The following is a 23,615-nucleotide window of genomic DNA, read 5'->3' on the forward strand; positions in this document are numbered from 1 at the left end:
TTTTTTTCCCCCGTTTCTAAACCTCACACAGAAATATCAAACGATAGCTAAGCTCTCAGTCTCGCACACACCGAGCAAGGGAACCTACCTTTATATAAAGCCTACATTCATCAACCCAGATGGTGGTTTTTTTTTTAAAGGAGGCAAAACAGCAAGATAGAAATGCCCCCACAAGCACCATCTGTGCAGATGGTGGACTTCCTTCTGTACTCAGCACTGCAGCTCTTTCAGTCTGGAGAGGGGCTTGTTAGTCAGAGCATGGGGTCCAGGGGAGGAGGTGGAGGTCCCCAGTGCTATTTCCCAGGGGAAGGAGCAGATCTATAAAAACTTGTTAAAATTCCTCTTCTCTGAGATCCTCAAGCTCACCCTCAGCTCTGGCTATTGACAGTTGCCTGATGGCACCTCTGTTTTCTTAACAAGAAAATAAAGATCTATGACGGTCTTCAGCAATTATCCTTATCTCAATACCTGCACTGGCTTAAATTTGGGAAAAGAAAGAGTGGTATTGTTTCAGGCTTGGAATGAACAAAAAGACAGTAACAGAAGAATGTGTGTGCTTTCAAGTGTGCTTTTATCTCCAAAACTCTAGTGGATATTGTTTTTTTAGTGAAGATTCATATATCAAGCTTTTCTCGATATAGACAGTACACAGACAACGGCAAGTGTTCAGGTTGAGCGTACGTGTTCAAAAGCATAACATTGAGGGCTACCACACATTACAATTTGTATCCAGGAAATTAGGAGGGGGAAAAACTGAAAGAGCACAATGATGGGTAGAGCAATAACTGAAGGGACGACAAGAAGAAAAACAATGAGGAAGTATTTGGATATGGATGTTTTGGTTTTTTTTTAATGATGAATTAAAGGTTTATCCAGGCTTCTAAATGAAGCACATCCATTTAAGTGCTTCGGATGAATCAAAATAAATCCAATACATAAATATGTTGAACGTTCTGATGTGTGGCGTACTCCAAGTACAAAATATTTCTTCAGTGTTACAGAAATATTTTCTGTGTTCTGGTGGGTTGCGTGGGCGTGACTTGTACTGGCATGGCAACTGTCCAATGTTTTCATTCTTCCTCATTACGCTTGCCTCCTCAGAGCTGAGCAAGTACAAACGCTATGAGGTCGTGATGACAGCCTACAACATCATTGGCGAGAGCCCGCCCAGCGCACCTGTGGAGGTTTTCGTTGGAGAAGCAGGTAGGAACCGGGCCCGTATTACGTGTGACATCAAAGTGAAAAATCTTTTCTTTTTCTTTTCTTTTTTTCTGTAAACTCGCTGTCTCTGAGGGATATTTATGCACCGTCATTACCATAATGGTCCCATATATATTCATTTATTTACAAATTTGATGTAAGACAACAATTTTATAAATGAAACGTGTGGGTGATGCGCAAGAAGTTCAGATAAGTTCAAGATATTTAGTGCCCTATTAAAGCATTTGTGATGATCCATTATTCAGCTCCCTGTAGTTATTCCATTCATCAATCAGGATAATGCCTGACACCGCCTCGGTTTCATTTTTTATCGTAATTATCTTTCCATAACTATCCCCTCTTTAAGAGTGTGCATGTATGGCCCGGGGTGAAAAGAGGAGCCGTGCATTTCGGGGCTGGGAGAGGGAAAGCGGGTCCGTGGTGGGAGGGAGCTCATGGCGAGCTGACGGATGTGAGCGTGGAGTCCCGTGCGTGTCAGTGCCAGCTCCGCTCCTGATTAAACAGGAGAGAGAGGCCCTTAGCCCCGCCCCCAGTGGGCTGGCTCCTCCCACCCCGCCCTGCGCGCGATGCGTTCCGCCTCAGAGCGATGGCTGTCACCACGCCCTGCTCCTCGCCGTCCGCCACATACATCACCGCCACCCCCTTCCATATTTACGGCCGGCGTCCTCCCCGCGTCCATTTTTCAACCCCTCGCTTCTTTTTTTCCCCTCCTCTCCGGGTAATTCTACCCTTTTTTTAATCAGATTTGTTTTCGAAGGAAATGCCTCTGTGTCTGTGCGTGTGACTATACATCATATTCAGAAGTGAATTGCTCTTCCTCCGGAATCTCAATAAGTTTCCCAAAGTTGCGCAATAAATCAGCGCCTCAGGAGGACATGTTTATTGGAAACTTTTTTCCTACCCTCCTCCTCCTCTCTCCTTCGGCTGTACGCCCATTCGCGCGAGCGGCCCTGACGGTTCGGACGCCGCGGCAATCAGCCCGGCGCCGCGGGGGGTCTTAATGACGCTGGCTACATCGACGCTAGCTGTGCGCGGCCATTAGAGTTAGAGGGTTCGGTCGTGTGCGGTTCTTTCCGGAAGCTGTTCTCGGCTCATTCCACGGCGCGTGCACGCAGGCGGGGGCAAACTCAGGTGCGTTAAGAGAGCTCGTCTGTCTGCGCCGCACCCGCCGATTTCCCCGCCAGCGCGCGCGGTGGAAGCGGTGTTTAAGTTCCGGGGCCTGACAGCCCCAGGTTTCCCAGCTGGCCGTTATTGGGACAAATGGGGTTGTGCTTGGCCGGTATCCATTTGGCTTCTTCCCGGGCGCTGGTAATAGATTGGTGAATTGGTGGCGTCTGTCTCCTGTCAGACGGGTAATAAGCGCGCTCCCATCCCCGCGCCGTGACCTTCTGTTCCGCCGGGGCGCGTTTCTCATTCCAGCCGGGGCTGACAGCGAGGGCGCCCTGTCTCCCGCGCCGCTCCGCTTGTTCTCTCACCGCAATTTACGGTCGCCAGATTCGCAACGCGGAGCGATGGTGTCCTGTGTGCGGGCGCGTTTCTCATCGCCGGGACCGACAGGTCGGACGGCGCTTTGAATGTCTCTGTTTTTGGGGAAACGCGGTCCTGTCCGGGGAGAGGGATGGGTCGTAAAGAGCCGTCGTTTACACGCCTCCATGCATACGCGTGGTTTTTTTCTCTCTCTCTCTCTCTCTCGCCGGTGACCTGGGTGTTTTGCGGCGAGCGATGGCAGCCGCTGTGGAGCTGGCGACGGGCGAGTGCGTTATCTCCCGGTGAGCGATCCGAAAACGGCCGGAGCGCCTGGAATGAAACTCGGATACAGACGTGTCCGTCCGGCTACAGAGCGATGGTCGCCGGGCAACGTGGACGCCCAGGTCGGAATGACTGGTCTCTGAGGATGTGGCTCCCTGTAGGGATGAGAATGTAGATTGCATGTGCAGCTTTTCAGGCGAAGCAGGTGAAAGCCTACAATAGGCTCTGTGCCTTACACATGAGCTCCGGATTCTCTTCATCTGGTGAATTCCATGCCCACTTATCTTAGCTTTCTCCTTACATTCCCATTGCCCCACATGGGCATGACTGCAATCTTTACATGGTGTCTTTCTCCTTTTTTACACCCAGGTTCGTCTCTCTCTCTTCTACCCTTACGTTTCTCTCTTTCAAAGGATTACTGACTTCTGCAACAGAGCGTTGCATCAGAAGCTGAGGTTGTCTCATAAGGAGCTGAACAGGTTATGCTCCATTCCTAAGCTAGCTCTGGACAGTGTGCAGCAGGGCTTTTTCTGCAGCTCTGCATTTACACTGCTCCCAGCAGTGCTGCCTCTGTTCAGCTTCACCCTCCCTGCTTAGAGTAATCAAGTACGATTGGGCTTTCACATCAGTGAAGCTTTGTTTGATATGCTGGGCATTGTGAAACCAAATTACTCAGACCAGTTAAGACCTTCGGAACTATAAAACACTGTTCAAACTAGGCCAAATTGCTTATCCTTGCCCGTCATTGTAAATACGCGTATAGGAACCGTTCAGTGGATTTGACATAAGCTTGGACGTGAGGAAAGGAAAGGGAAAAGGAATAAACGCAGGATGCAGCCTGTGGAACTGAAAGGCTGTGTAAAATGTTTTCTCTTCCGCGCTGCCTCCCTGGGTGAAGCTTGACCAATAATACAGCTCCCCTGCAGACTGCAGACTGCAGCCTACCGCTCACAGTGGGCCCTGGCACAGCCTGCTGCTCACAGTGGGCCCTGGCACAGCCTGCCGCTCACAGTGGGCCCTGGCACAGGCAGGATTCAGCACAGCCTGCCGCTCACAGTGGGCCCTGGCACAGCCTGCCGCTCACAGTGGGCCCTGGCACAGCCTGCCGCTCACAGTCGGCCCTGGTACAGGCAGGATTCAGCACAGCCTGCCGCTCACAGTGGGCCCTGGCACAGCCTGCCGCTCACAGTGGGCCCTGGCACAGCCTGCCGCTCACAGTGGGCCCTGGTACAGGCAGGATTCAGTACAGCCTGCCGCTCACAGTGGGCCCTGGCACAGCCTGCCGCTCACAGTGGGCCCTGGCACAGCCTGCCGCTCACAGTGGGCCCTGGCACAGCCTGCCGCTCACAGTGGGCCCTGGCACAGCCTGCCGCTCACAGTGGGCCCTGGCACAGGCAGGATTCAGCACAGCCTGCCGCTCACAGTGGGCCCTGGCACAGCCTGCCGCTCACAGTGGGCCCTGGCACAGCCTGCCGCTCACAGTGGGCCCTGGCACAGCCTGCCGCTCACAGTGGGCCCTGGTACAGGCAGGATTCAGCACAGCCTGCCGCTCACAGTGGGCCCTGGCACAGCCTGCCGCTCACAGTGGGCCCTGGCACAGCCTGCCGCTCACAGTAGGCCCTGGTACAGGCAGGATTCAGCACAGCCTGCCGCTCACAGTGGGCCCTGGCACAGCCTGCCGCTCACAGTGGGCCCTGGCACAGGCAGGATTCAGCACAGCCTGCTGCTCACAGTGGGCCCTGGCACAGGCAGGATTCAGCACAGCCTGCCGCTCACAGTGGGCACAGTCTGTTCTGAGACACAGCTCTTACCAGCTACCGCACAGCCTCAGCTACTGCCCTTTCTACATATCATCTCATTTTTTTAATGTGTTTTGAATATATTATAGTTTTCAGAAGAACAGGTGCAAGGAAAGGAAATCTAAAATAAGAGTAAGATAAAGAAATGAAAAAATAGCTGTAGATGTTTTACTGATGTCTGTGGCACCGTCATGCCTCTCCTCTCTGAGCAGTTACAGGTGGTTGCCAGGTCGTTATAGGTCTGTGTGGCCTCTTGGCCAAGCGGACAGGTGCTTTTATTATGCAGTGGATGGGTACACATCTTCATTTTAAGAAACAGGTAGAGGTGAGCGAAATTATAGCAGTCCCTGGCACGGTTTCCTCTTTTTAATGGCACCCCTATAAAGACAAAACGGCAATCTATAAGAGACGCTCCAGATGGCGTGCAGGTTATTTATGGTGTCCTTTCACCAAATTCCGAAGTTGTGAACAAATTGGTTTAGTCGTGGGCGGACTTCAGATTTTTTTCTCGTTTTTTTTATGCTAACAATACTTTTTTCATCCCGCCATGGTGAGAGGTTTAATGGAGCAGTAAATATGACGGTCTTATAATGAACCAAAGCAGCTGGCTAGGCAACCTGGACGAGGTTATTAACATCATCATTAGAGCAGGGCAGGCTGGGAGATTATGCCGAGGAGAGGGACAGGTTTGAGCCAAACAAATGGTTTCATTGCCCGGTGATTAGCTCGCCTCCTGAAGGTGAGGCGGGGAGGGAGGAGCCGGGGAGGCGCGTGAAGGTCGAGCCGCGTCGCCGTTCCTCCCTCCGAACAGAGGGAGCCGCGTCTCCGTCCGCCAGCCAGGTCCTGCTCCGCCCGTGGCCCGCAGTTTTGGGTGTGATTGGGTAACCCTGTGGATCTGTCCCCCGCTAACCCAAGGACCAGCGCTCGTTTTTACCATAGGGCTGCGTGTGGTCCTGATGGATTAGGCCTCTTCTCAGCCCAGTTCACATTGTTCACTCAGTACCATTCAGTTAAGCATGCATAGGTTTAATCTGTCACCAGTAGTGTTCACGCTGTGTGTGCACGTGTGTGTGTGTGTGCGTGTGTGTGTGTGTGCACGCGTGTGCGTGTGTGTGTGCGTGTGTGTGCGTGTGTGTGTGTGTGTGTGCGTGTGTGTGTGTGCGTGCTTCTCCAATTCCACAGTGACTTGTTGGGCCTTGCACATGCTGTTTCTGTTTGTCTCGCCTGTGTGGAGCAGTTGTCTGTCAATATGTTGGGTTTTTTCTAGGACTTCTAGTGGCCAATTCTAAATTCTGTAAATATAATGCAAGGAGTCATCTGTGGTCAGAATTCTAATCTCTTAAACTACACAACACGAACTTAGTTATTTTAGTATTTTAGAGAAAGTTTGCAGACACAAACCGGCAGCCTGAAACCATAAGTCTTAGTGTGGCTTATTGTGGCTAGCTTCACAGAGCTTTACATAGCCTACCTGTTCGGTCTCTGGTCATTGCAGGGTTAAAAAATATTGTTTTCAAGCTCCATTAGCTCCTCTGTGCACCACAACAATAACAAAAGTATTAAAAAAGATTGGTGCCACTTAAGGTGCTAGCCACTGTTTGCAGTTTGAATTAATCTTTGCTCGTTTGCTTTTTCTAAGTACCCGGATGTGTGTTACAGAACACTGAAACTGAATTGTTAAAACTGAATTTGAAAGTGCATTGAACTTGAAATTAAAAGTGGCAATTGAATGCAGTGAAGACCGAATTCAATGTCAAACCATTACATTCAATTTCAGATTGTGAAATACAAATTCCAGTTATGTAGGTCAAGTTTAAGTTTTAAATATAATATTTCAGTTTAAACGTTAAATTCAAATTATTGCAATGCAAATTCAAGTTAGCCAAGTTATGGAATTAATATTCAACTTCTGCTCATATTTAACAAACTAAAAATGGATGAGTTCATATACAGGAGATAATTCAGAAATGGGACCAGATTGAAAGCATTTGTTTCTCTGGGCGGATAATCAGGGTTTCCCTTGTGCAATTAGCTGTCTATTTTATGTTTGTGTAAGATTGTACAGCTGCTGTTCTATGCATTCTTTACATAGAACACCAGCTGTACAATTTAGAAAATTGTACCTGTTTATGCATCATAACTGGATTTTTGTCCTTGACCTTGTCTTGCATATTAACTGGATATTGTGTTCACTTGTTTGTAGTGTGTGACAGTTGTGTTTGCATTGTTTCTGTTTATTGTTGTAACAATGTTTACGCTGCTTTCTTGGCCAGGTCACTCTTGAAAAATAGATTTTAATCATAATGAGACTTTTACCTGGTTAAATAAAGGATATTTATATATGTGTGTGTGTGTGTGTGTGTGTGTGTGTGTGTGCGCGCATCACTAGTCCTCTAAATGACTGCAGAAACGTGTATAGATTGTTCTATTAAGAACTGCAGGAGATGTATTGCACTTATTCATACAGCTTCCAGTAATTTACAGGTAGCGTAATGCACTTTAGCTTTGTGTTTTAACTTGAGCGTCCATGTATATTAATAGGTTCAGTCTTGCCAGGCTTTATTAATGGAGGGTAGGAATTTCCAAATAAGTCTGGGGAATTATGTAGCTGAAGCAGTGCAGGCAATGGAAATTTAATAGAATTGAATTGCAAGGGGAGGCTGGTTTTTAACCAAAGGGAAGCTAATGAAAAGCTCTACATCTGGCTGGATTTGATGGATATTTGTTTAAGCAGTTGTATTTAGAGACGGGGCTGTGTGCGGGTTGGCTGTGACTGGTGCATGCGGCTCCAGCAGTCGTGCTGTATGTGGGGCACTGACTGTGTGCTTTCCTGCAGCTCCATCAGTGGCCCCTCAGAACATTAAGGTGAACAGCCTGTCATCCACACAGCTAGAGGTGGTGTGGGAGCCTCCCCCCGTGGAAACTCAGAACGGGAACATTCAGGGCTATAAGGTGAGCTTACGGGTCCTCTCTCTCACATTCATACACACTCAGGCCTATAGGGTGAGCACAGGCTCTGTCTCACATTCAGACACATTCAGGGCTATAAGGTGAGCTTACGGGTCCTCTCTCTCACATTCATACACACTCAGGGCTATAGGGTGAGCACAGGCTCTGTCTCACATTCACATTCAGACACACTCAGGGCTATAAGGTGAGCACAGGCTCTGTCTCACATTCACATTCAGACACACTCAGGGCTATAAGGTGAGCTTACGGGTTCTCTCTCTCACATTCAGACACACTCAGGGCTATAAGGTGAACACAGGCTCTGTCTCACATTCAGACACATTCAGGCCTATAGGGTGAGCTTATGTGTTCTCTCTCTCATTCAGACACATTCAGGGCTATAAGGTGAGCTTATGTGTTCTCTCTCTCATTCAGACACACTCAGGGCTATAAGGTGAGCTTATGGGTTCTCTCTCTCACATTCAGACACATTCAGGCCTATAGGGTGAGCACAGGCTCTGTCTCACATTCAGACACATTCAGGCCTATAGGGTGAGCACAGGCTCTGTCTCACATTCACATTCAGACACACTCAGGGCTATAAGGTGAGCACAGGCTCTGTCTTACATTCACATTTGGATAAGCTCCTTTCACATGAGCGTGCGTTATTTCATGTTAATGAAGCAGAAGCATCTGTTCCAATAAAGATTGCAAAAAAATACAAACCCTGAATAAACTGCAACACAAATGGTAAAAGTAAACAAACGGCCACCAGAAATTTGTAAATGAAATGTTGTAAATTACACTGATAATGTTTTCTAACAAAGACAACAATTAGCATGTTCTAAGTGGTTTGCAAATATGTAATTTGTTGTGTTTGCGGTGCTGGTAGCATTTGCCTGTGCAGTGCTCTTGGCAGCCAGTAGTGCTGCCTCCCTAACGCTGCTCTGCTGTGTAGCCTAGATTAGTGTTATGAAATCCAGATCTCTGCTCAGTCATTCATCTGCACATAATGTTGTGTCAAAGCCAGAGTGAACAGCACCTTGAAACATTTTAACACTTTTTGAAATTGATTTCCAGCTACTATTGGACATATTCAGATCATTCTGTAATGCGGTGTCTAAAATGCCACTGTTACCAGCTTGAAACCACGTTGAAAAACAGAGCCTTTCATTCAGTGTTGTTGACAGCTAGTGCCTACACTTTGCCACAGAATTGACAAAGTGGGGTTAGTGCAGCTAGAACACAGGTGAGATATAATATACTGCACAATAACGGAAACTTTTTAATGGAAATGAATGCATAGGTTTTTTTTTTATTCCTTTTGATGTATAACTTGTGATATGCTGAACTGACACTTGAAGGAAAAAATGTATGCAGAAAATAAATGCTCTACTGATCCTTGAGACCAGAATAACATCTAATGATGCCTTTTGTCCTCTGCAAGAGATTGATAGAGTCCGCCAGGTCTAGAATTTAAAAGTTCTTCGCTTGGAGACGAGGGTGTGAAGCTGTTTGAAGGCCCTTCTCTGCGGCACCTGGTCCCCTTTTTTGAAATGTTTTCCTCCCAAACGTGAACCAGATCCACTACTGGGAGCGGGACAATCGGAACGAGACGGAGAAGGTGAAGATCCTGTTCGTCCCGGAGACCGCGGTGCGGCTGAAGAACCTGACCAGCTACAGCACGTACCTGGTCAAGCTGTGCGCCTTCAACGCGGCGGGAGACGGCCCGCTCAGCGAGCCCAGGAGGGGGCGCACTCTCCAGGCCGGTGAGGCCCGGGGACACGCCCGTGTCACAAACACACCGGCCGTCTGACCGCACCGCTCCGAGGAGCAGCTCAGTGTGCCGTGTGCCACGGGTTTGCCTTTTTAATAAGCGGGTGTGACTGTTTTTACACGGGGTCTTTAACTATTTACCAGAGCATGTGTGTATCTAACAGGGAGGTATGAATTTAATGCTTAAGTGAAGTTTTGACCTTTATCGACCTGAAATGGTCAATAAGGATTTGAAAACCAAATTTACTGCACCACACTTACCAATTCAATGGGTCTAATGAGGCAGATTTATGTTTAAAATTTCCAGCTCGGAGCATGCATGGATGGAGTACAGCACAGAAGCATTTCGCTGCTTTCCGATACCTTTAATACAGGTGTTTGTGAGTTTTACGTTTTCTTCAGTGGGGTATCTGTATTCCGGGCGTGTGTAGCGTGTATGCCTGCAGTGTTATGGTACCGTTAGCGCTGCAGGGCGCGCAGCAGACCCGGCTACACAAAGGGAAGCCTTTTATTGGGAGACCTGTGTACTGCGAGCCGGTCTCTCTCCTGCCTCGGGGCTCCCAGCGTAGCGAGAGATGCTCAGAAACACGCGCGAGATTACCGCCTCGCCGCCCGCCTGTTCACGCAGCGTCCCCTGTCACTGGCGGCGCGGGCGTGTTGGAATGACGTCCTTTAGCAGCAGACGCATCTGGCTGGAGTTTTCACATTCAGATTCAAACCGGCGCCGCTTCGCGTCTCTCTTATTTGCCCTCCCGTCTCGCCTCATCAGATACATTGTGCAAAGCGCGACATTAATGAAGTGCTAATCCTATGTAGCCCAGATATGAAATGTTTTTGCCGTTAATAATACCCCTTTTCCTGGCTTATTTGAAGCAGCAATAAAACGAGCGTGCTAATAAGCAAGAGAGAGGTGCTAATAAGCAATTACGAGGAGAGTTATAATTAATCCTTTCCGGGAAGTTTACTATGTAAAGTAAATTTCACATTGCGCGTGTCCGCTCGAGTTTTTAAGTGCGGCAGCTGACCTCACTTTGAGCCGATCTGCATGAGACAGAGTGGCCCCGCCTCTCCGAACGTCTCTGACACTGAGCCGCTCAAAACATGGTGCGCGTAACAAATCTATCTGGAAAGTTCTTTTGCGTTTTCTCTTTAAACCTTTTTGTGTCTCAACAGTTGTCAAACTTGCTTCATTAAGCATATGCCTGTGCCTATGCAGAAGTAATATGTGCAGTAACTTAGACTGTACAGTCTTAGACTGCTGTGGACCCATTTATTCCCTCATTGTTCTTGTCTTTCATATTTGTCTGAGTAACTGTGTCCTTGTGATTTGTCGTCAAGCCCCCAGTGTTCCGAGCTTCATCACCTTCTCCGAGGTGACCACCACCACGCTCAACGTCTCCTGGGGGGTTCCCCTCACCCCCAACGGAGTGGTGGAAGGGTACAGGGTGGTGTACGAGCCCTCTGCCCCTATACACGGTGAGCGCCCTCTTCAGTTCCTCCTGGGAACACAGGCCAAACTGAGAGAACACACCACCAGGCTTTGTGTTAAGTGCACCTGAGCAACATAAAGTTCCATATAAGTTAGTCAGCGGCACAGATTTGCCTTTAGCAAATGGACCTAAAATGTTTTTGCCCAGTGTATTGATATAGTGCGTGTCACACCATCGTAGTCCGTACCTGTTCTGTGGCTCGTTGTGAGCACTGCACTGTAGTTAGTGACAGGATCCTGTCTGGTGGAGCACTGTGACTGACCGGCCTTTCTGAAGCTGCGCTCTGTGAAACGGGCTGTGCCGCTGTGACGCTGTGGCTGTGCACCGCCCTCTAACGCGACTGTGCCCCCTGCTCTGGCTGTGCCGCAGGCGTGAGCAAGGTGGTGACCGTGGACATCAAGGGCAACTGGCAGCGCTGGCTCAAGGTTCGGGACCTGACCAAGGGCGTGACCTACCGCTTCCGGGTGCAGGCCAAAACCATCAGCTTCGGGCCCGAGCTGGAGGCCAACATCACGGCGGGGCCGTTGCGAGGTGAGAGGCGGGGCTGCGGTCGCCACGGGAGACGGCGCACCGCCGACCCGCCAGAGCCTGAAGGCTGTCATGCTCTTTGAAGACGCATCAGGGATTCACAGCAGAAAAGCACTTCATCAAATATGGATCGATAGCTCACAGGAGTGTGGTTTGAGCCAGCAGGCAACATCGCTAACTTTCATTGATTTCGCTCATTAAACTCTGAGCTGTATGTGGCATGCACTTTCTCCTCAGTCAGTCAGTCAGACCATGGGGTCTGTCTGTCCGTGTGGGGCCCCTCCCCCCATCTGAAAGGGGTTGCTCATTTCTGCCATTGTAAAAGCTTGCTGCAAAAAATGCCTGTAAGACACACTGTGGTTTTGTTTGAAGCGAACGAAAGTTTTCAGACGAGCTGGTTTTCAGACGTAGCTCGTCTGCAGTTGGTTTAGCCACGCCCACATTAATCATGTTGCTTTTTGCCCACAGGCTCCCCTGGTTCTCCCATCGAGACGTCAATCACTAAATCTTCCTCTGCCCTCACCATTCATTGGACACCAGGAGATACAGGGGGCGGGCCAGTTATCGGTTACGTTATTGAAGCCCGTCCTTCAGGTGAATTCTGAGCGATTTCTTTCAACGATTTACTTAAATGCCAATCTTTTAGCCTGAAATGTGAAAGCAGGTTTTTTTTCTAAATGGTGTTAAATACTTCTGGTGCTTTCTGCAGTTAATCAATTTATTGATTGTAATTATCAAAATAATTTGAGCTGCTATTTCCCTTCAGAGCATTTTGGGATTGTAATCAATTACTAAATTTGTAATTGATTGTCAAAGATATTTTTTAAATGTTTATCTCCAGTCATTTTAAAGGTTCACATGACTTGGATGGCAGATCTCCATTGTATTTGTATATTTGTGTACTTCCTCTGCACTCTCACACCAGACATGTGGCCGAGAGCTCTGGCTCTGTTTAATTAGCAGCGAGCTCTGCGTGACGGCAGCAGGGCTGGTAGAGATGGAGATGTCCTAGAATGAGTTCCCCTCTCCTGGATGACATTTCCGCTGGCGGTGACATGCCTTCCTGCTGTGTTTGCAGACGAGGGCTTGTGGGATACCTTCGTCAAGCACTTGTCCCCCAGCAGCACGTCTCACTCTGTCAGCCTGGACCGCCTCAGGCAGGGCGTCAGCTACGAGTTCCGCGTGATCGCAGTCAACCAGTTCGGCTACGGCGATCCCAGCATGCCCTCTGCTGCCCTGTCAGGTACTTTCACTCCGTTCCTGATTTCACTCCGCTTCTGATTTCACCCTGCTCCTGACTTCACTCACCTCCTGACTTCACTCTGCTCCTGACTTCACTCCGCTTCTGACTTCACTCTGCTCCTGATTTCACTCTGCTTCTGACTTCACTCTGCTCCTGATTTCACTCTGCTTCTGACTTCACTCTGCTCCTGACTTCACTCTGCTCCTGACTTCACTCACCTCCTGACTTCACTCTGCTCCTGACTTCACTCCGCTCTTGATTTCACTCTGCTTCTGACTTCACTCTGCTCCTGATTTCACTCTGCTTCTGACTTCACTCTGCTCCTGACTTCACTCCGCTCCTGATTTCACTCTGCTTCTGACTTCACTCTGCTCCTGACTTCACTCTGCTCCTTTCACTCCGCTTCTGATTTTACTCTGCTTCTGATTTCACTCCGCTTCTGATTTCACTCCGCTTCTGATTTTACTCTGCTACTGATTTCACTCCACTCCTGACTGTATTCCACTCCTGACTTCACTCCACTTCTGATTTCACTCCGCTCCTTTTACTGCACTCCACTCCTGACTTCACTGTGCTTCAGATTTTAACTCTGCTCCTTTCACTATACTCCTTACTGTATTCCACTCCTGACTTCACTCTACTCCTGATTTTAACTCTGCTCCTTTCACTCCACTCCTTACTGTATTCCACGCCTGACTTCACTCTACTCCTGATTTTAACTCTGCTCCTTTCACTCCACTCCTTACTGTATTCCACTCCTGACTGTGTTCCGCTCCTGACTTTCACTAACTTTACAGGAGAAAGTGCAGAGGTCTTCCTGTAGTGGTTGACGCAATGTGGCCCTTTCTCAAACATATGCACAATGCAAACCGGTCTAACAGTAAATAGTCATCACAACCAAATTCAACAGTTTCTTATAAATCAAGGGTCATCTTTGTACATTTTCTGTGGTCATGGATGCTTTGAGGACAGCATTGGCCTTATTATGCATTATCCAAGGCTAATTATAAAGATAAATTATAATTGCAATTTATTTAATTAAAACTAGACTTAATTATAGGGGTGAATTATGACAATAACATGCTTTAATTGGAGTTAATGTTATTCTTTTTTAGCAGCATCACGGTTCAAGTTAAATGAGAAAAGTAAGGCAGGGTGATATTGTGTAAACTCTGGTCTGTTTATCTTAGTTTCAAAATTATTTCTGTGAAGGACGTATATCTAGGGAAGGGTTCTTTCAATCCCTTCTGCACTTGCACTGTTTGCAGTCCTTCAAATAATAGCCAAGTGTACTTGGAATTTGTGTGCATGGAGCACTTCTATATTACTCATTATTATTGTTTGAATTTAACAAAGGGCAACATAAGACTAGATGCAAGGTCATTGGAGGTGCTCATGTTTCTGTTTTTGCTCCCTTCAGTGAATTTTGTGTATTAAGTAGCGCACTCAGCTTAGCCCACAGAGAGCTGTATTGTCCCTCCTGCAGGGTGTGTTAGACCTGGTATGCTGTATTCAGTGAAGAGAGAAGTGCTTTTGGCTCGTATTTCAGTCTGGTACAGCTGGGGAGCTCAACACAGTCAAACACAGAGCTGGTGGAGCAGCAGACACCCCTCCAGTGTACTCGCGCCACTGAAGAACAGAAGCTTTTTTAAGTCACTGCTGCCATCTGGTGGCCGGGAGACATAACTGCAGAGTCAGACGTGTTTTGTGTGTTTGTCCGTGCTCGCACACAGCCCAGTCAGAGACGCCTTTCTACGAGGAGTGGTGGTTCCTGGTCGTCATGGCGCTGTGTGGGCTGATCCTCATTCTGATGGTGGTGTTTGCTCTGGTGCTGCACGGTCAGGGCAAGAAGTACAGAAGCTGTGGTACCGGTGAGCCACGCCATCCGTCCTTCTGTCTGTCTGTCGGTACGTCTGCCTCTCTCCGTCTGTCCTTCTGTCTCTGTCAGAACACCTTTCTGTCTCTGTCTGTCCTTCTGTCTCTCAGTACATCTGCCTCTCTCCGTCTGTCCTTCTGTCTCCGTCAGAACATCTTTCTGTCTCTGTCTGTCCTTCTGTCTCTCAGTACATCTGCCTCTCTCCGTCTGTCCTTCTGTCTCCGTCAGAACATCTTTCTGTCTCTGTCTGTCCTTCTGTCTCTCAGTACATCTGCCTCTCTCCGTCTGTCCTTCTGTCTCCGTCAGAACATCTTTCTGTCTCTGTCTGTCCTTCTGTCTCTCAGTACATCTGCCTCTCTCCGTCTGTCCTTCTGTCTCCGTCAGAACATCTTTCTGTCTCTCTCTGTCCTTCTGTCTGTCTGTCTCCGTTTGTCCTTCTGTCTGTCCTTCTGTCTGTCTGCCTTTCTCTGTCCTTCTGTCTGTCTGTCAGTATGTCTGCCTTTCTCTGTCCTTCTGTCTCTGTCAGTATGTCTGCCTTTCTCTGTCCTTCTGTCTCTGTCAGTATGTCTGCCTGTCTCTGTCTGGTTGTCTGTCCTCATGTTTGACTTTCTGCTTTTCAGTCCATCTGTCTGTCTGTGTTTGTCTGTCCTCCTTTGTCCGTCCATCTCTGCCCATCTGCCTGCACGTGTGTCCCTCTGCCTCGTGCCTGTGCTTTCCCGAGTCACACGGGCTGCCGCTGTCGATGAAAAGCAGCTGCCAGCATGCCAGGTTGCTGAGCACGGAACTTTTGATCTCGGTTGCCAAGGGAACCCTGGCAGCGTTCTCATGCAGAAGCGCAATTAAGGAGGGCGAGGCGCGCGGGGGCCGCCCAGGGGCTTAATGAGCGGCCCTGCGGCAGCCTCACCTGACCCCCATCACGCGCGCCGCCTCTCTTCATTTAACCTGTACCTGCGCCGGCGCCCCATTCGTCTCTATTAGCCGCCCGAGCTAAACCAGCTAACGGGTGCCCCGGCGTTGGCTTTGGCGGTGTGAGCTCTGATGGGGGGAGATGCTGTCGCCCATGCAGGGAAGCACATCTCCACCGTGGAGGAGTCCGTCACCCTGGACAACGGAGGCTTCACTGCCCTGGAGCTCAACAGCAGGCACCTCAACGTCAAGAGCACCTTCCTCAAGAAGAATGGCACCAGGTAAGAAGGGACCAATCGCTGGAGGTTACATCGCCATGGCCGCCGCTCGCCCCGCCCCCGTGATGATAACTGTGATGTCATAGCGCACGCCTGTGTGTTTATAATGCGGGGCTGTTTCTGTTGCCGTTCGAATAGCATGCTGGCTGTGGACACAGCCCTGTTGTGTGAAATTTGGTGTGTTTGAGCCAAGCCGTATTTCACCCCAGGAGATCGGACCAGCTCAAATTGCTTCTGCAATACGCTCTGCCAGCCTCTAGCAACCATGCATGTCTGTGGCTAGGAGGAGCTGATTTTGTTTCTAATGTTCGTATTTTGCTTTTTCCTTTTAAAAGAGGCATACATGTGGCGACACAGACACGCAGCGTTGATTGGTGTAGACCCTGAATGATCACCAGACAAAAGAAAGAACAGGCTTTATATTTCTTTTAAATGTATGCCTTGCATTGCGTAGCATTATATTTGTGCAGTGTATGCTATCTAAGTCTATAGTATGTAAATATTGTCTAAAATAACAATAAAAAAACAAAACAAAAAATAATAAAAATATATATATTGTCTAATCTCGCAGAATAAATAATCAGTTCCCTAGACATGATCTGGTAAAAAGTCCGCTTCAGAGAGAAAAGTCAGTATAACCCTTAAACCTGTTCCATGATATTATACTGGATTATTAACAGCGTTAGCCTCACTAAGGGTTATTTGTCTTTCCCTGAGAATGAACATTTCTTCATTCATTAATTAAGCAGTGTAGGGTGCCTCATTGTGGGTGATCTTTACACAATCAAATTTCTCCAATATGGAAACTTTTAGCAAGCGGCTATTTTGGGACTCAAAGTGTAACCGGAGTCACGGTGACTGTAGCACAAATTGCAGCTTTAAATCCTCAGAGCCGTGTGAGTGGTCACTCAGTGGGTGTGTGCTGTGGGTGTTTGTGTGTGTGTGTGTGAGCTGTTGGGGTGAGTGCATGCTCTGGGGTGAGTGTGTGTGTTGTGGTGTGTGTGTGAGCTCTGGGGTGAGTGTGTGTGTTGTGGTGTGTGTGTGTGTGAGCTCTGGGGTGAGTGTATGTGTTGTGGGGTGAGTGCATTCTCTGGGGTGAGTGTGTGTGTTGTGTGTGTGTGAGCTCTGGGGTGAGTGTGAGTGTTGTGGTATGTGTGTGTGAGCTCTGGGGTGAGTGTGTGTGTTGTGGTTGGTGTTGAGCTCTGGGGTGAGTGTGTGTGTTGTGGTGTGTATGTGTGAGCTCTGGGGTGAGTGTGTGTGTTGTGGTGTGTGTGTGAGCTGTTGGGGTGAGTGCATGCTCTGGGGTGAGTGTGTGTGTTGTGGTGTGTGTGTGAGCTCTGGGGTGAGTGTGTGTGTTGTGGTGTGTGTGTGAGCTCTGGGGTGAGTGTGTGTGTTGTGGTGTGTGTGTGAGCTCTGGGGTGAGTGTGTGTGTTGTGGTGTGTGTGTGAGCTCTGGGGTGAGTGTTGTGTTGTGGGGTGAGTGCATTCTCTGGGGTGAGTGTGTGTGTTGTGTGTGTGTGAGCTCTGGGGTGAGTGTGAGTGTTGTGGTATGTGTGTGTGAGCTCTGGGGTGAGTGTGTGTGTTGTGGTGTGTGTGTGAGCTCTGGGGTGAGTGTGTGTGTTGTGGTGTGTGTGTGTGAGCTCTGGGGTGATTGTGTGTGTTGTGGTGTGTGTGTGTGAGCTCTGGGGTGAGTGTGTGTGTTGTGGTGTGTGTGTGTGTGTTAGCTCTGGGGTGAGTGGTGTGTTGTGTGTGTGTGTGTGAGCTCTGGGGTGAGTGTGTGTTGTGGTGTGTTGTGTGAGCTCTGGGGTGAGTGTGGTGTTGTGGTGTGTGTGTGTGAGCTCTGGGGTGTGTGTGTGTGTTGTGGTGTGTGTGTGTGTGTGTGTGAGCTCTGGGGTGAGTGTGTGTGTTGTGGTGTGTGTGTGTGAGCTCTGGGGTGAGTGTGTGTTGTGGTGTGTGTGTGTGAGCTCTGGGGTGAGTGAGTTTGTGTGTGTGTGTAAGCTCTGGGGTGAGTGTGTGTGAGCTCTCGGGGGCAGTTCTAGGGGGAGTACTCTGCTCTTCCTGGCAGCTGTGCTGGAGTAGCGCTGGGGAGACCCGGCCACATCGCCCCTGTCTGGCCCTGTTAGAGCTCTGCAGCTCAAACCTTTAGGTGTAATTATGGGAGTCTCGTGGCTCGCCCTTGGGGCTGCTAGTAGACCTCATTATCAAAGGTTACTGGCTCTCTTCCCAGAACCCTCCTGCAGGAAATCGGTCCTGTATCGATGCTGATCATTTATTCATGCTATTGGAGGTTGTGAAAGTTCCTGAGGACTCTATTAGGCGATTGGTTAATGAATCTGCGCATACCAGAGCAGGCGAGCTGTAATGAATACGTGTTTTTGGTAAATTATCGCGGGGCAGGCAGCTGTAGCCGTGGTGTGGCGACAGGGCTTTGTAGATGTGGGAATTCAGGGCCTGACATTAACACCCGCCCCCTACCAAATACGCGTAGAATTCCTCAGTGGCGTGTAGCTCCGTCACTCTGACCAGCCACTTTGGGCGGGTGACCTTTCGCTAGCATTTTCTATGAAAAAATCATTGTAGTTTACAAAGGCATCTGAAATAAGTCAATCCGAGGTGATGCTACATGATACTACAACTCCCATGAGCACTGGGTACACATTGTGTGCTCATCCAATTGGCCCATCCAGTTTGCTCTCTCGTGTCTTGCCTTCTTAGTGGAGCTGAGAGTATAATTGATGAGGAGAACTTGGCGGAAATTACACCACTGCCAAACATGGCGCCGCATGCTAACTTAGTGTACGCGTTGCGGCTTTAAACGTTTTATTTAGTGACACTCCACGCTAGTGGAGAGTGCAGATTCAGCTGCCGCAGTTGTGATCGGAAAACATGGAAGTGACAACAATTACCGCACCACCGAAAACATCTCTCTCTCTCTCTCTCACACTCACATTCACACACACACAGAGTTTACTCAGGTTGGATAGCTATATAATAGTTTCTGTTCAAATAGAACATTACGTCCAAACAAGTGCATGCAGTTTTTTGTGGGGGGGTTTTTGGCCGATGGAAAGAGCGTTTAAGGAGGGTCTGTGGTCTGGCCCCCAGGTCTCCTCCCCGCCCCAGCCCCGGGGGACTGCACTACTCTGACGAGGACATATGCAACAACTACAACGGCGCCGTTCTGACAGAGAGCACCACGCTGACCGAGAAACCCACTGAGATCTCTGAGTCTGAGGTACTGTGTGTCCCCCTGCCCCCCCTGCATGAACACATCAAACCCAGCAGCCAACCGGTTCACTAGGGCTGCACCAAATAACCAATCACAACCTTTTTACACCTAATGAGAATAACCGCTGCCATGTGGATGAGCGTAGGCATATTTTGCATATTTTTCTTTTATCATACCTGGTGCAGTAGTAAACAACCAAACATCAGAGGCCATGTGAAATGCTTCCAGAAAATAAACACATTGCTGATATTTGTTGGCTGCTGGTAAGACAGCAGCAAGGCTTTGCTGCTTCCATGTGATTGAAAAAGCAAATCACATGATCACATAGAAGCGGTACAACCTTGTTGCTGATTGGCTGTCTCATCAACACTGTTTTTCTTTCCCGGAAGGATTTCACACGGTCTCTGATGTTTGGTTGTTTACTACCGCATCAGCTATGGCTAAAGATCTCCTATATGCGCCATTGGCCACGCCGGCAGTTATTCTTATTACACTTTAACAGATGGCTGTCTGGTATATGGTGCAGCCCTAAGGTCAGCTCCGCCCGGGCAGGCGCTCAGCTTCCCAAAAGCAGGGCAGCGATTGGCTGTAAGCGCTGGGAGCAGAGCCGTGATTGGCTGCAGGCACAGGTGTTGGGATGTTATCCTGGGTTACCGTGCGGTATTCCCAGTCCAGATGCAGTGCTGATTTCAGGCTGTACTGCTGAGTCTTGCTTTGTGAAGGGGGCCTGCACTGACCGCTCTGTCCCCCCTGTCTTTGGAAAGGCCACGGACAGCGACTACGAGGACGAGCAGCCCAAGCACTCCTTCGTCAACCACTACATGAGCGACCCCACCTACTACAACTCGTGGAAGCGGCAGCAGAAGGGGCTGAAGCAGAGCCCGGCCTACGCGTACGAGGAGTGCGCCGGGGGCGACGCCGAGGCCTACTATCAGACTGTAGTGACCCAGCACAGCGTGGGAGGGGCGTACACCCCCGCCGGCCAGCCCGCCCCCAGCTCACGGACACCCGCCACAGGCTTCTCCTCCTTCGTCTGACGCACGGTGCCACGCCGGGGGCGGGGAGGGGCGGGGTCAGGGTGGGGCCCGTCCAGCGGCTCCGGCAGCCCGGGGGGTTGTGGTGAATTGTGGGTATTTAGCCGTCGGCTCCATACGGTAAAAAGACACAAAGGTATTGCTGGCAGGAGGAACATGAAGCTGTTTCTCAGCTCTGCACTTCTCCTGTGCCCACGTCCCCCACAGTGTCTGTGACTTATCAAGACTGTGTGATTATCTCCGTCATATGTGTGTATCTGTGAGAGAGAGACTGAGACAGACAGGCAGTTTGAGTGAAAACGAAGGAATGGCTTACAAAACTAGATGGAAAAGAACTTTCCAGAAAGACAGAGAAAGAACTCCTGTGTATTCACGGGACTCTGCTTCGACTTTGAAGAGTGAATGTGAGTTCAAGGCCTGGACTCAGTGCAGGGGATCACAGACGTGTTCTCACCCCAATAAATCTGATCCTCTTCAGAACTCAGCCAGCGGATGAAAAGAACTTTCCTCTCAAAAGGAATAAAAACATTTCTTCTGCCTGGCACTTAAAAGAGGAAATAATGGTCTTGTTTGTTAACAGTTAAAAAACTGTTTCAGCTCAAAGATGGCCCTTAAAAAAATCTAATGGATCAAGACGCTTGTAATTATAGGACTTTTAATCACATTAAGTGTATTACCCACAATCCACTTCAAAAGCTGAAAGCCCCAAGATGTTGCACTTGAGAGTTTGGAGGACGCGTCGACCACAAAACTTCTGAAAGACGGCTTAAAAAGGAGCAGAGCGGAATTTGCAAGACAACGGGGTGTGGGAGGCGTCAAAGGGAACCCTCTCCACCCTGCGCCGCACGGTCCTCTACATCAGAGAGAGGCCTCCGACCGTGTGGCAGAAGCAGCAGCAGGTTCCCCGTGCCTGCTCTGAGCTGGCCTGCTGTGTGACGCTGCGCCGAAGCTGTGCTGAAGCTGAGGGTGGGCTGTACAGTACGCCGCGCCTGACCCCGCGGGCTGGCCTGCCTCCAGGACGCCCTCGCTCTCGCCGCTGGTCCTTCCACTTCAGTCCGGGAACCGCCCATCAGACGAGTAACACTCACTTGAAGCTTTCCATGTTTTCGGTTTTTGTCTTATGGTTTGGTTTGGTTTTGTTTTGTTCTGAGAAGAATGAATGTAATGACAAGGAATTCCTTTGGGTTTGAAAGGATATTGAGATAAAAAATATACTGCCTTTGCACACATGACTGCACTCTTAAGCCATATGGATATTGCTTTAACAGAAAGAAATGTGCATTTTCGACTTTTATTTTTCAAACTCATTTCTTTGATATTTTTTACGAAGAGAAAAGATGACTGAGGACTTTGTTTTGTTCCTTTTTTAGGTTAGCAATATGTACTGTATAAGTGTATTTTTAGTATAAATTTTGTACAGATCAATTTTTACTGTAGTGTTTTTTGCCACGTTGGTGTAGTTCTGTAGTCAGTCCATTACAGCAATCCATTGTTGTTGCTTGTTAGTGTATGGCAATCAGAAAGTAGAATGAGGAGATTTCAAAAATCCCTGAGATGATATGAGGATATAATAGTTCATAAACCTGTAGGGTATTTGAGCTAGATACAAATTCAGTCTATATTTTTTGAAAATTTAAATCTGTGATTAAATATTAACTGTCTTATGTCCATTGAGTATGAACTGGTTTTTCACAAAGTAAAACAAATTTCCTCGCATTTTTTTAAATCAAATGAAATGTTTATTGTCAACCTTGATGGCTGTGTGACCTTATACTGTAATCGCTCCTGATTTCTGTTTCTCCTTGTTGTGTGCTGCTAACATTACAATAGGCCTCAAAACATTATGTGCTGAGTCATTATTAGGACAAAGGCTCAGATATAACAAGGGATCTGATGCTCCTCCAAGAACATTAGTGAATATTTACTGAAGTTCCATAGTCCATGGTTATTCTTGGCAGTGGTATTTGTGAAGATGTGAATCAGTACAAGGCACAATATAATTCATTTTTATTCTCTGTAGGTGTACTGTTATGAGGCTTACACTGAAAACCGTCACTGATATAACTAAATAAATCTGATGTATTTTAACCGCATAGGTTGTATGTTCATTCACCCTCCCACAAACGCAACCGAACTCACAGAAACGGAAGTGTAAATATATGAACTACAGCCGGCTGCGCCCGCACCGCGCAGGTTTGTTTGGGACCCAGAGAAAGCGACGCGAGTGCTTGGAGAAGCTCGGCCACAGTTGAGCGTTGAGCGAGGGTAGAGCGATAACGTTTTTTATAGAGGGCAAACGGAAGAAAGGCTTATATTTGTAAGCAATTACATTCTGTCCATTTTGTTTGTCTTTCAGAAAAGTATTTGGGTAACTGACAATAACAGAGCTCTTTTAACATTTTCATTCATTTTTTTTCAGCGTACTTCCTGCTATGTACAGCAGAGGGCAGTAGCATTGGGGTAAAGAGTACCTCTGCTCAGAAGCAGGTGCTTGTATTTCATTATGCTATGCTGAAAAGCTTTGCTCACACCTTATCATTCAGTTTTGTATTTCTGTATCTTTTTTAAAGTCTTGTGAAATAACATGGCACTAAGTTTTTTATTTTATTTTATTGTACATAGCTTTCAGGGATCTATTGTTATGTACTCTATAGGTCTTCTGAATAAATGTCTGTCAAATTCCCACCATATTGTTTTGCAGTGGCTGTTCAATAACATTCATGTACTATCCCTGAACTGTACACTCTTTCATGTACAAATGTTCCGAGAGGTAAGACAAGGTTGGAATTATGAGTTCCTTTGACATAATCACAGGAAATGTAAAACATGTTTACTTGTGTCCAAACCTGTATCATTTCTGATCACTTTTTTCTGTATGAGCTTTAAGAAAAATCTTCCAGGTTTATCCACGGTTGCATGACATTCACTCTTCCATTTCCGTAGCTTTACTTTGTTCCGATTTACCGCTGTTTTTGTATGGTATCTGTTTCAGGTGTTAGTTGACGTTGGTCGGGGAATGTTTTCTTTTTACTGTTGTAGTGCTCTTATAGTCATATTTACCAGACTCATTTCTTTGTTTAAAGCTTAATGATTTTGCACTCTTGCCATTTATTAAATAGAAAATGAAAATGTTCAAACTGCATTGTTGCACTCCTGTCATTTTTTCCATTTCAGGACTGATAGGTACATAAAGTCCATTATAAGCCTGAGCTCACTGGGCATTTCTGGCTACTTTTTGCTGGTAACCATCAGCTAAATGCCAGTTCAGGGGAACCTTGCAGTTTTCATTTAACAGATATGCAGCTCATTAAAGACATTCAGTTATCTAAAAGTATATTTACATTTATTCAGTTATCTAATAGTATGAAAAAAACTGGATATTCAGTCTGTTTTCTTAACCATCACATTAGCTATATTACATGTATGTTCTATAAACAACTAATTTTCCTTACAGTTTTCTGGAAACAGTCAAGCTGGGCTTATCAAGTCGTTGCATCCATCATTCGCATTCACACTTTCTAACATGACCAATTCGTGA

The 23,615-nt window shown here is 48.0% G+C and overlaps 1 protein-coding gene across 1 annotated transcript in view; it reads left to right on the forward strand.

The window, feature by feature from the left end:
* Positions 1-23,217, forward strand: part of sdk1b (sidekick cell adhesion molecule 1b) — a 346,872-nt gene extending 323,655 nt beyond the window's left edge. The window contains exons 37-47 of the mRNA XM_064322539.1: positions 1,102-1,203; positions 7,606-7,721; positions 9,301-9,487; positions 10,833-10,970; positions 11,354-11,515; positions 11,981-12,106; positions 12,591-12,755; positions 14,489-14,626; positions 15,698-15,818; positions 18,920-19,049; positions 19,808-23,217. Of these exons, the coding sequence (XP_064178609.1) occupies positions 1,102-1,203; positions 7,606-7,721; positions 9,301-9,487; positions 10,833-10,970; positions 11,354-11,515; positions 11,981-12,106; positions 12,591-12,755; positions 14,489-14,626; positions 15,698-15,818; positions 18,920-19,049; positions 19,808-20,080 (1,658 nt within the window). The 3' untranslated portion in view covers positions 20,081-23,217. The remainder of the gene's footprint in view (positions 1-1,101; positions 1,204-7,605; positions 7,722-9,300; positions 9,488-10,832; positions 10,971-11,353; positions 11,516-11,980; positions 12,107-12,590; positions 12,756-14,488; positions 14,627-15,697; positions 15,819-18,919; positions 19,050-19,807) is intronic.
* Positions 23,218-23,615: the final 398 nt, after the last annotated feature.

The sequence above is a fragment of the Anguilla rostrata genome, chromosome 2 (genome assembly GCF_018555375.3).
Source record: "Anguilla rostrata isolate EN2019 chromosome 2, ASM1855537v3, whole genome shotgun sequence".
Taxonomy (NCBI): Eukaryota; Metazoa; Chordata; class Actinopteri; order Anguilliformes; family Anguillidae; genus Anguilla; species Anguilla rostrata.